Genomic DNA, 11,872 nt, shown 5'->3' on the forward strand with positions numbered 1-11,872 from the left:
GAATAAGGATGAAGTGGGCAATAAAAATGGAAAGAATATTATATTTTTCTGTTTTTATTTGTTTCTTTATCTCTGTATTTATTTCCTTAGTTTTTACTTCCCTATTTTCTTATTATTTTTTATTTCCACATGAATCTATTTCTCTATTTATTCACCCCTACATATTAAATACCAATATATTGTTTTCTCTATGTTTTAATTTCTGTATTAACTTCCACATCAATCTATCGCTGCAATTGCAGATGATCTGAGCTCAGTAAGAAGTTCACTTTGTTTTATCTGTCTCACTAACTGACATACAGTGCTTTCACACTGTGCTCCATCAATCCATGTAACCCAGAGTTCCCATTGAAATACATTAGATATTGTGGTTTTTCAGACACATTACACTCATGCGTCCATAGCATTACTAACATGTATAATCAAATTCTATGATGACCTAGCAGCACATATACAGTACCATCAATGTTCATCTGCATCATGACTACAGGCTCCATGGTCTGGTGGGTGATCCGGATAACTCGAGGTCCTCCCTGTCCTTGATGATGAGTGGTCCCATTGGACTGAAGAGGTGGAGCCTGGCCTGGAGCCTGCTGATCTGGTTGTCCAGTGGCCTGAGAGGGCTGGCGATGTCCTTCAGCTGTAGGTCTCCCATTGGATGTCATGGTCACTGTTGTCCCCAGATTTATCTGAGGGAAAAAAATCACATTTACTTCAACTAGATCCCATATTAACACAACACTGTGATATCAAGCTGGAAAATATAACTATCAGTGAAGTAGAAAATTGTTTAAGGCCTTCTGAGAAGCTCCCTCTGCTTTACAAATGAATGTTGACATGTCAGGTATAAGTCCCTCATTTCCAACACCATACCTTTCACCTTGAGGTTGGTTCGCTCTAGAGCCCGACCAATATATCAGTCAGCCGATATTATCGGCCGGTATGGGACTATCACAGATATATCAATATCGTATATGTAGTCCAATGCACCGATATTTAGAGCACGAAAGTGCCAGGGGCCCAATGGTCCCCGGCACTGAAAGTGCGAGGAACCTACTGTTTTTGAAGGGATTATTATTATTATTATATTATTATTATTATTATTATTATTATTATTATTAGGGCTCCAGCACAAAAGTACAAGGAGCCCTACGGTCCCTGGCACTGAAAGTGCGAGGAATCTATTTTCTTGAAAGGATTGTTATTAGGGTCCGAGCACAAAAGTGCCAGGGGCCCAACGTTCCCTGATGCCAGGAACCTATTGTTTTTGTATAAATTATTATTATTATTATTATTATTATTATTATTATTATTATTATCATTATTATTATTATTCCCCAATTCCATTGCATTTTTGAGGGGCTTAGGATGCTGAAAAACTCAGGAAAATTGGCACACATGTCAGAATTGCCAAAAATTGCAAAGTTCTGTAGTGATTGGGCTCAGGCATGGCCGGCAAGCTCTATAGCGCCCCCAAACGCAGGGCCATTTTGGAACAAAGTTTCTTTGATGTTCATGAAATTCGGTTCATTGCTCTCATCTAGCTCAACATGATACATATGTATTCAAATTTATTAGCCCAACAGGAAGTCAGCCATTTTGGATTTCATGTGTCAATTTTCATTTTACAAACATGTTTGATGCCTTTAGGATGCGCGAAAACTCATGAAAGTTTGCACCTATGTTTGAACTAATAAGTCTTGCGATTAGTATCACAATAGGGCTTGGGTGTGGGACATCGGCTCTATAGCGACCCTACTTACTTTTAACATTTTTGAGGTGCTGGGGTGCTCGAAAACTCACAAAACTTTGCACATGCATCAAATACCTTGATATCTGATGTGGGTCTTGGGCATAAAAGTGGTAAAATGGCTCAAAGGTGCCTCCTAGAAAATTAAAAGCCAAAGCCCCCACCTTTAAATTTGAAGAATATTTACCAAATTTGGTAGGCAGATGTACTGTCCCAAGACTTAAAAAAAAGCCTCTTGGAGCCATAGCCTAAGTCCAACAGGAAGTCAGCCATTTTTAATCTACTTTGCAGTTTTTTCACAAAGTGAAGCCATTGACAGGCATTGTATTTTTCCTCCTAGAAATTTCACCCGACTTCAAATTTGGTACAAATTTGATTACATCTAAACGCCTTTGTGATGCTTTGTGATGCATGTTTGGGGCATTAAACAGGAAGTTGTTGTAACTCAGCTTTACATTGTCCAATCTGCCCCAAATTTCTCATGCTTGATAAGAGTCCAAGCCTGAACACATCCACATGTCAATAATGAGTCATAGTCATAATAGCACCTACTGACAATAATATCAACACATCACCTCCACCTGCTTTCTTTCCCTATCTCCATCCCTTCACCAGTTGTGTGAAGGGATGGAGAAGGCCTTGTGTATATTTGTGCACATGTGATTATATTATCTAATTTCATTCCCATGAATGTGTTTATTGCTTTCAACTGTATTAATAATTAGTTACACGGTAGATATAATAATATTATTTATACGTGGATCATTACAATATTATAATATGTAGAGTATATTGACTCTACATATTATAATATAGTAACAGTTTTCTCAGGCAGAGCTGAACAGAAGCCAAAGTAAATGCTTTGTGAGCCAAATCACTTTGCAATTTAAGAGAAGGTTGTTTTCTAAGTAAATCTGGACCTCTGACTTGTTTCGTATTTCCACACAGCTCACAGAAATGAGATAATTGCATGAAAATCACTGCTGTGGACTTAATGAAATGGACATGTGTGGTAGTTCACTTATTGCATGAAACTCACTGCTGAGGACTTACTGGAATGGGCATGTGTGGTAGACCAGCCTGGAGCAGGACCGGATGGGTGTAGTGGGCCATGGGGCGGACCACATAAAGGTGACGTGGAGGAGAGGTGGCCAGGTTGCAGCGCAGGTCACCGAGGACAACCAAGGTGTTGCCAAGGAGACGCAGAGCATCTCCGACCAGGTTGAGAACGCGCTGGTCCTCTTCTCGTTCCTGCGTCTGTGAATGAAGACGCATTCATTTATGAAACAGCTTTAGACAATAGTGACAATAAAATTCATGGCTTTGTTAGTACCTGTCAACATGAAACAGAACAGAGGACATAACAAAGAACATACTTTTAACATACCTTTTCTTTGAGCCTCATCATCACTGGCTCTAAAAATGTAAAGTTTGTCCAGAGGGTGATATTAGAGGAATGGTCATGGAGTCATTTTAGACATTTAGCCTAATAGATTACAGTGTGTCATGCGTACAAGTGGGCTTTGGTATAATAATAATATTAGAGAAAAGATCAAGAGTTCTTCAAAATAATTAGGCCTCATCTTCTAAGGACCATGAATTTCCAAAGTAAATTCCATGGCAATCTGGCCAGTAGCTGCAGAAATATCTGATACCTCCACCCTACTCCCAATCCTAGTGGTACAAAAATTACTTTGTCGAATGGGATATGGCTTACATTAAATGTTAGTAGAAAGAATGATATATACAGCCTGTTCAATAGTTTACTTTTAATTGATAATAAAAAGCGTATCTTGCACTGCATTTATACACTACATGTTTAAAGTAGGGTGGTGTTAAATAGGGTGTGTTTAGATTTTACACTTACCTTACTTACGGATATCAAAAGTTAGTGTAATACAGTCATATGTTTATGACAATGGGTCTCATGCAAGAACATTTTTGTAAACTTCTCCTAAATTTCTCTGACTTTTTTCTGTGAGTATGAAGTCAGATTCACCAAACTCTATTAACTGCACAAACTTGAATTGCTTTTTTCAGCCTCATGAATATCAGGTGTTCATGATGAAGAGTAATCAACTAATCAATGCCCCTAAAATGTCCTAAATCTGGGAAAACCATGATTTAACACCATAGATTGGTCAGGTCTAGAGCTGCAACGATTAAGTGATTAATCGATTACTTGCCAACTATTAAATTAATCACCAACTATTTTGATAATCTATTAATATTTTATTTACAGTGGGGTCCAAAAGTCTGAGACCACATTGAAAATCTCTAATATTCTCACATGAGCCTGGAAATAATCACAAAGTTTTAGGATTCAGAAACATTTAAAAACACAAGAAGTTATGACATGTAAACTGAAGAAGAAATATTTAAGATTCTTCACTATTTCTAGGTCAGCAATCAAATTTAAGCAAATTTGTGGCATTGACCAACGTACTTCCTTTGTACAAAAGGTCAGATTTCCTTGAGTTGTAATCTCTCCTGTGAAGGAATTTTTTATATATATATGTGTCATATATAAAAATGCTCCTATTTTCATATATGTGCCATCTATGAAATGCTCCTTATATAAGCAGACAGTGAGGGACAGACAGCTGTCTTCTTCCCAGTTGAGCCAACCTGGCGTTATGATTGTTGCCATAGAGACAGCGCTTAAAGGGGACATATTATGCTTTCCCTTATTTTCAGACATGTTTATAATGTCACAATGTTGGATATTCATGTTAAAAGTGGCTAACGTGTCAAATAACAAGGTAAACGTATGTAGCAGTAATCCCTGTGAGCAGAGAGCCCTGGCTTCAGACTGTTCTGAACGCTCGGTGTCCAATGGTTTTTCTACTTTCAGCCCGAGCTGGCGTCAGTTTGTGACGGATTTCTTTATATGGACATCTGCACGTGCACAGCGCGCAAGTTCACTGCTCCGCTCCAGGAGTAGTTACACAGCACAGCACACCATTTTCTGACATTTTACAGACAAAATAAATAACCGATTAATTGAGAAAATAATATAAAGATTAATCAATAATGAAAATATTTGTTAGTTGCAGCCCAAGTAACCAAGTATGGTCTTTTTTAGGGCAATGCATTTCAGTATACAGATAAAGTGCGATAAAAGTTATTCCTGTTGAATTGCATAAATGTTTGCAAGCATCAGTAAACAAGGTACAGTTTTGGATGTACTACCTCACTTTTTTGAGAAGTCATATTGTGATATGATTTTTTTGTTATTCATGCAGCGACACTCCTTACGTTGTTGTTGTAGTCTGCTGAGGTTGCTGCCCCGAGGATTGAGTGGGTCCTCTCTATGAAGGGTCGTAACCTCTCCTCCACCCTCCTGACCTCAGAGAGCACCTCCACAAACTCTGCTGGACTTGGGTGGCTGATGACAAACACAGAGGACAGAATGGGTAAGAGTTACAGAGGCTCTGCTGGAGAATGCTGTGTTGTAAACGTTCACACTGTTTATGCTGCCACTGTTTTGAGACATATTCTAGATCTGCTTGGATGTCCTTGCTACTTCTTATGTTTGCTGTAATATTATAAAAACTTCATCGTCTTAAGAATTCTCAAAAGACATCTAAAGTGGTCTTAATGGATCTACTATGGCACTAAATGCAATAGCCTGGAACTTGCCTGGTAATCAGTTAATGTTAACTTTGCTTTTAAAAAGTCAGTTTTCTCATGTCCCTTGAAATGTATGGAAAAGAAAGTAATGAATCAATTTAACAAATAAACAAAGAGCTCCCAGGTAAAACTGAGAGTAAGAATAGTCACCCTTCTGGTGTAAATTGACTGTTTGAAGTGACTGACTTACTTGGGTCCAGTGTTGGGTGGTCTCTCAGTCTGTGTGGAGGTGGAGGATGATGGAGCAGGAGGAGGGGTGGTGTCCATGGGCTGTGATCCTGTAGCCCCTCTTGCAGAGGAGGAAGGCAGGGAAGAAGAGGACTGAGGTATATCTGACTCTGAGTGGGAGCTGCTGTCACTGGACACATCCTACGACACAAGAACACATGACTTGACAAACACATATACCTGCACACCTGTTGGTTCAACATGGACACTGAGCGCATCCATTTGATGGGACTATGAACTTCTGCGGAAACATTCACAGCTATGGGGTCTGAGTAATTTCTTTATGGGGAAAAACTTGGTGTATTCATATAACCCTTAGCATGCAGTTTGCGTCTAAAACCACTCATCTTTTTCTCAAAGTCATAACTTACACATACTGCTAGAATCAGCATGAAATATCGGTTTATCAGTGATATTTCTCCCATATTCATACAGTAGACAATAAACATCCAAAAATCTAATTAGAAATCATGTTAAAAAGGTGCCTTTTAAAATTTCTGATCTTTCCTCAATCATCAAGTTTAGATGTTTTCTTGAGTATCAATAGTAACAGATACATAAATGGGACATACCAAATGAAGAAAAAAAAAAAATACACAGGAGAAACAAAATCCATGAAAATTAATTTGATGCTGATGGCATTTCTGAATAGCCTTACTTCTCCTGAAAATTATTAATGACTTGCCTTGCTGAGATATGTAGTGACAATGCTGAAGGGGGTGAGAAGCAAACAGAAAGTGTACCTCCAGCCTGTGGATCAGAGAGCAAGCATCTCTGAGCAGGTTGTCAGCCAGCTGCAGCCTCATCCTGGGCTCACTCTGCACCGGATGGTCCAAATTAATCTGCACATCCACTGAGCTATTGCTCTATGCATACAAACATCTGTCAGCTTTACAGAAAGACTGATTAACACAGAAGCTATGAAATGATGAGTACTGATGATGATGAGCCTTTACCCCAGAGCTGGTGCTGACCCTGGCATTCCTTCCGGCTTCACCAACTCCAGCCATCATCTGTTGGATGGACATCTACAAAACAAATCCTAGCTGTCACAAAACATAACACAGAAAAACACAGTGAAGTGTAGGTTTGCAAGAGGCAGGTCACCCCCACCTGTATCTGCTGAGGATCCATGATGTTGACAGGGAGGTTGAAGGTTCCCAGCATGACGTAACTGTTGCCATTGCGGTCATGTGGTGCACCCTGGGAGGAGGTGGAGGCATGGCTGGTGCTGCTTCCACCCTCTGCCCCTTCAGTGGACACTCCTGCACCCCCAGAGCAGGACGTGGTGGTTTGAGGGGGGGCACGCTCCACCAGGTGGATCACCTTCCCATCTACATCTAAAATAAAGGGTTGGACTTTATTAAATAACTAGAAATACCACCTTGCCATTGAATGCCTCCACCAACCAGTTTACATCCATGTCCAGACCCATATAATATTTATAGTGAAGACTTTGAAAGAATTTAATACAAGGTATTAATAAAAGGTATTAAGTGTATTTTGTGGTGAAATGGAAGTTATCACTATATTGACATGAATAATTCCAGTGAATAATTCAGCTCTGGCCCATCACCCATTCATTACAAGATTGTTTTCACAGCTACAGTGATAAGCAAACCTTTCCTAGTCAAGTGTATTTGGAAAACTATTCCTTTTGTTGTTGTATAGCTTGTTATTCATCATCTTTTCCCTTGCTTCAGCATTGTTGTTCTTGTTCTGCTATATGTCTATTAGTGTATAAGTTCATTGAGAGAAACAAAAAAAAAAGTCAAATTCCTTGTATGTGTTCACATGTTTGGCCAATAAAGCTGATTCTGATAGAACATTGCCATGACAGTAGACAATGCTTCAGATATGGATCTTGCTGCAAAGAAGCTACAAATTCTAAAACATTGATGCTTCACACACATCTTCAATCAGGCAGCACAGAGGATCTACACAATCACCACAGTTTCAAGGTGGGCACCCATGATTAGTCATCAATTCAGTATCTGACCAAAAGTGAAATATGGTCACAATCTCCCCCTCCAGAGTTATGGCACTTAATAATGGCAAGGAAAGTAGGAGAACATTATGATGTCAAAGGGACTTTGATCTTTGACCCTTTGAATATAAAATGTCATCACTTCATCATTTTATCTTATTAGACATTTGTGGGAAACTTTGTCATAATTAGGGTATGAATTCTTGAGTCATGGCCAAAAACATTTTTGTGAGGTCACAGTGACCTTGACTTTTGACCACAAAATTCTAATCAATTCATCTTTAAAGCCAAGTGGATGTTTGTGCCAGATGTAGTAAAATTCCCTCCAGGCATTCCTGAGATATTGCGTTCACGAGTGACCCTGACCTTTGATCACCAAAATCTAATCGGTTCATCCTTGAGTCCAAGTAGACGTTTGTGCCAAATTTGAAGAAATTCCCTCAAGGTGTTCCTGAGATATCACGTTCACGAGAATGGGACGGAAGGCAGACAGATACCCCGAAAACATAATGCCTCTAGCCACGGCTGTCGCTGGCGTGGAGGCATAAAATCACCATAATTCAACTCAATTAAATTCAAATTTATTTGTATAGCACCATCTCATACAAAAGCAGTTCAAAGTGCTTTGCATAAAAACGACAAACAATAAATAAACAGAAAAAATGTGCAGATAAACAGAAAGATCCATGTGCATGTATATGGGTTTAAAAACACATGTACATAGACACATACAAACAAACATACTGTACAGATATGGTGTGTTCATTTAAGAAAATGCTCAAGTGATGAGGGATTTCTTAAGTCTTTAGTTTAGTTGAGTTTGAAAAAGGCAACCCTGTTGATTCCATTGATATGGTCCTTAAACCTAGGTTTTTAATCTGGTCACTTGTCTTTAGTGATCTGGACTCCAGGTACTTGCAGATCCGCTGTCTCTAAGCTTTAGCACCTACAACCAAAATCTGTTTTCTATCTGTTCAGCTGAAGGAAGTTTGCTGCCACCCAGTGGTTGATTTCTTCCTAGCAGCTGACTATCTGGATAGTGATATGAGAAGCTGCGTGTCATCGGCGTGATTATAGTAGCTGATGTTATGTTTGCTGATAATATGACCAAGGGTTGGACAGAGGAGGACCCAGGATGGAGCCTTGTGGGACCCCCCACACTATTTGTGTCTGTTGGAGTGGAAGTTCCCAAGTGTGACGATGAAATTTCTATTATGCAGGTAGGATTCAAACCACCCGAGAACCTTACCAGACAGACCCACCCAGTTTCTTAGCCTTTCCAGTAGAATCCCGTGATCCACTGTTTCCAGTGCAGAGCTTAGGTCTAGGAGTATTAGGAGTATTAGTATGAGGTTTTTTATGTCAATGTTGATCCTCATGTCATTAACAATTTTTAAAAGAGCAGATTCTGCACTATGAGACGTGCAGAAGCCAGATTGGAATTTATCATAAATATCATTATCTGTAAGACAGCAGTTTAATTGCTTATATACAACCTTCTCAATGATCTTACTCAGGAAGGTGAGGTTGGAGATTGTCCTATAGTTGCTAAGTGCTTTTGGGTCCAGGTTCTTCTTTTTTAGACTGGGTTCAATAGCAGCAGTTTTCATGCAACGGGAAAGACACCAGTCTGGAGGACATATTAAAAATGGCAAGATGTAATGGAAAAAATCCATTGTAATTGAAATTCTGATTAAAATGCTTCAACAGTGACACCTGCAGGGTAGGAGGAGAAAGGGCTGCCTGTGTGAAGTGGTGGTGGGGGGCAGTGGGGGGGAGTGTGGGGCAGAGGAGGACGGCTACCTGCTGTCCTCCTCAGGGCAGGCTCTCTTACATCAATTTAATGTACTTCATTTTTTTTTTTTTTCATGCTAATCTATGATTGGCCAAGACACATAAAATGACGCAACAAGGGAGGATGTCCTCCCTAACCAATCAACAACCTGAATGCAATATTGACATTGCGTTGGTCCAATGACACTTTCCAGATTTCATCGTCAATTCTCTACCACTGTAATGTACGTGAGTGTGACGAACTGGTAAGAGAAGAGGACCAGTAAAATATAGATAAATTACGTTTCACTTCTTTTATCGAGCAGTAGACAGCTGCTTGCGTTAGCCAACGCAACAGTTGGTTTGTTGTAGCAACCCTGAAGGACTGTTAAGGACTGTTGTTAAGCTGACAGGAAAATGGATCTGGACTGGGCAGCGCAGCAACGGCAGGACGCCACTGGAGAGTGGCTGGAGAGAAAAGCAACCGAGAAATAACCAGGAGGGTTAGCTTTTTGTCATTGTTGCTAATGGTATCAGACTGGTTAACCAGCAGCCACAAAGTTCTGTTAACTAACAAACAAGATGACCAACAGCCACAAATGGACGTTATGACATGGATGCTTCATTTCCATGATAGAAAGAAGAGGACATCAGATAATGTGAGTCAGATACAGCTTCTCTCTTTCTGTCTCCTTGGTCGCTAATTTCATCTCTGATGCTTAAATGTCTCTGTGGCTATTGTGTGAATTTATCTCCTTAACAAGAATGCAGCAGAGATCATATTGTGTGTTGTGGGTAGTTTGCTTGTTGAAGTTACGGTGAGCTGTCTTTAATTGAGTGGCTGTTCAGTCACCTGTTGATGTTTGTGATTAGTGAATGAGTGTGCAGAAGGTCTGGCTGCTTGTTGTGGCATTTTCTTCAGTTTGTTTTTAAGCTGAGCCATATACTGAGTAATAAGCTTAAAGTAACTAGAATAACAAGTGTTAACATGTCAGCTTTGGAGACTATATTTTGTATGTCATGCATATAGATTATGTGTCAGTCATGTATTTGATACATGCATTAATACTTTCTGATATGAACCTACACTTTTAGATCTGTGAATGTTTTTAGTGTTCAGTCTTTCTAGTGTTCAGCACTGATCTGACGCTTTGTGGTACTTTATATATTTCTGTATACTAAGAAAATACAGAGGAAACATATGTAAATCATGTGATATGATGTCTGTTGTGGATGAGAACATAAATCTGTTGTCACAATAGAATACTATAAATTTAAATTTCACTTTGTTGGTAAAAGAACACATTCTGAACCACTCCACGGCTAAAATGAGCTCTTCTTTGTTTAGAAACAATATGTATAAATATCTTTAAAGAAGCAGCCTTTTCACCACTCAGGATTTTTTGTTTTTGAAAGCAAATTGTTTTATTGGCATATAAAATCGCCCCCACCCCTCCAATTTCATCGGGTGGGGGACAATGACATAGGATGATGTGGTTTGTTGTAAGATTCCATGTTGGTTTCTGTTCATAAGACTTTACTTCATAGTAATACTTTAGGTTAGCAAGTTTATTTTACTCACTGTACTCAGTCAGTGTTCTGTCATCCTGCAGCACTCTGCCCTGGTAGATGAGCCTCTGCTTGTCCACTGGGATCTCCACTGATGATGCTATGTGCTCCTTAAACTGCTTCACTGTCAGCTGGAGGACAACACACAGAACACAGACCACTACCAATCAAACTACTGGCGTATTAAGAGAGGAGGTAGGGGCAGTATTTAAATCAGGGGTATTACCTCGCCTCTGACTTTGAAGCTCCTGCTCTGAGAGTCCAGAGTCTTCACCGTGACTTCAGTTATGTCACTTGACTCCGCCATGTTCATGAATGTCTAAAATATGAAGTCAGAGCTGTAAATGAAGCGTTACATAGCTAATGTTTACTATTGTTCATTAGGGAGTATTGAAATCGGGAGTGGGGGGAAGAGGAATTAAACAGCAGCTACTTCATAAAGCTAGTAACCTTTATCTGCCATCAAATGAATACATTCAGTAAAATAATTAGGTAGCACCTGGTTGCAGACAGCTCCAGAGCCGTGTTGTTGTTGTTATTAGCTTGTCAGCCAGCTAGCTAACGTTAGCTAATTACAGTTACCGGGAAGCTAACAGTGCCAACCAGCTTATTTCCCCTGGGGAGAGCGTTGTCCACGTTCAACGGAAAACGGTGTAGAGGTCCTGCTTTTTATGTACACTCTGATAAACTGTGTCACCGCCCGCGCACTTTTATTTAGAGGAAACTCTTGTTTAGATTGTCACCGCATTCAGGTTGATCCGCTAGCTAACTAGCTTCATTTTCCCAAATAGAAACCACTGACTGTAAAACACGAATACTGAGTGCAACGTCAAAGGACCCCAATGACGTAAGAGAAGCGTCTGTTAAATGCCTGAGCGCTTTTGTGTTTTGATAGATGTCACTTTGTTCGTTAAAAAAGCTATTCGAAGTGT

General features: G+C 39.7%; 1 protein-coding gene across 2 annotated transcripts in view; it reads right to left on the minus strand.

Annotated features, from left to right (window-relative positions):
* Positions 1 to 11,738, minus strand: part of bag6l (BCL2 associated athanogene 6, like) — a 36,818-nt gene extending 25,080 nt beyond the window's left edge. The window contains exons 1-10 of one of the 2 annotated variants that reach the window (XM_044335487.1): positions 11,440 to 11,736; positions 11,167 to 11,259; positions 10,954 to 11,071; positions 6,725 to 6,951; positions 6,568 to 6,639; positions 6,355 to 6,477; positions 5,574 to 5,752; positions 5,009 to 5,138; positions 2,804 to 3,007; positions 461 to 689 (exon numbers count right to left, since the gene is read on the minus strand). In XM_044335487.1, coding sequence (XP_044191422.1) covers positions 461 to 689; positions 2,804 to 3,007; positions 5,009 to 5,138; positions 5,574 to 5,752; positions 6,355 to 6,477; positions 6,568 to 6,639; positions 6,725 to 6,951; positions 10,954 to 11,071; positions 11,167 to 11,253 — 1,369 coding nt within the window. In that variant the 5' untranslated portion in view covers positions 11,254 to 11,259; positions 11,440 to 11,736. Of the gene's footprint in view, positions 1 to 460; positions 690 to 2,803; positions 3,008 to 5,008; positions 5,139 to 5,573; positions 5,753 to 6,354; positions 6,478 to 6,567; positions 6,640 to 6,724; positions 6,952 to 10,953; positions 11,072 to 11,166; positions 11,260 to 11,439 lie in introns of both variants that reach the window. The other variant, XM_044335488.1, reaches the window with a different exon arrangement.
* Positions 11,739 to 11,872: the final 134 nt, after the last annotated feature.

Source organism: Thunnus albacares, chromosome 19 (assembly GCF_914725855.1).
Source record: "Thunnus albacares chromosome 19, fThuAlb1.1, whole genome shotgun sequence".
Classification (NCBI taxonomy): Eukaryota; Metazoa; Chordata; class Actinopteri; order Scombriformes; family Scombridae; genus Thunnus; species Thunnus albacares.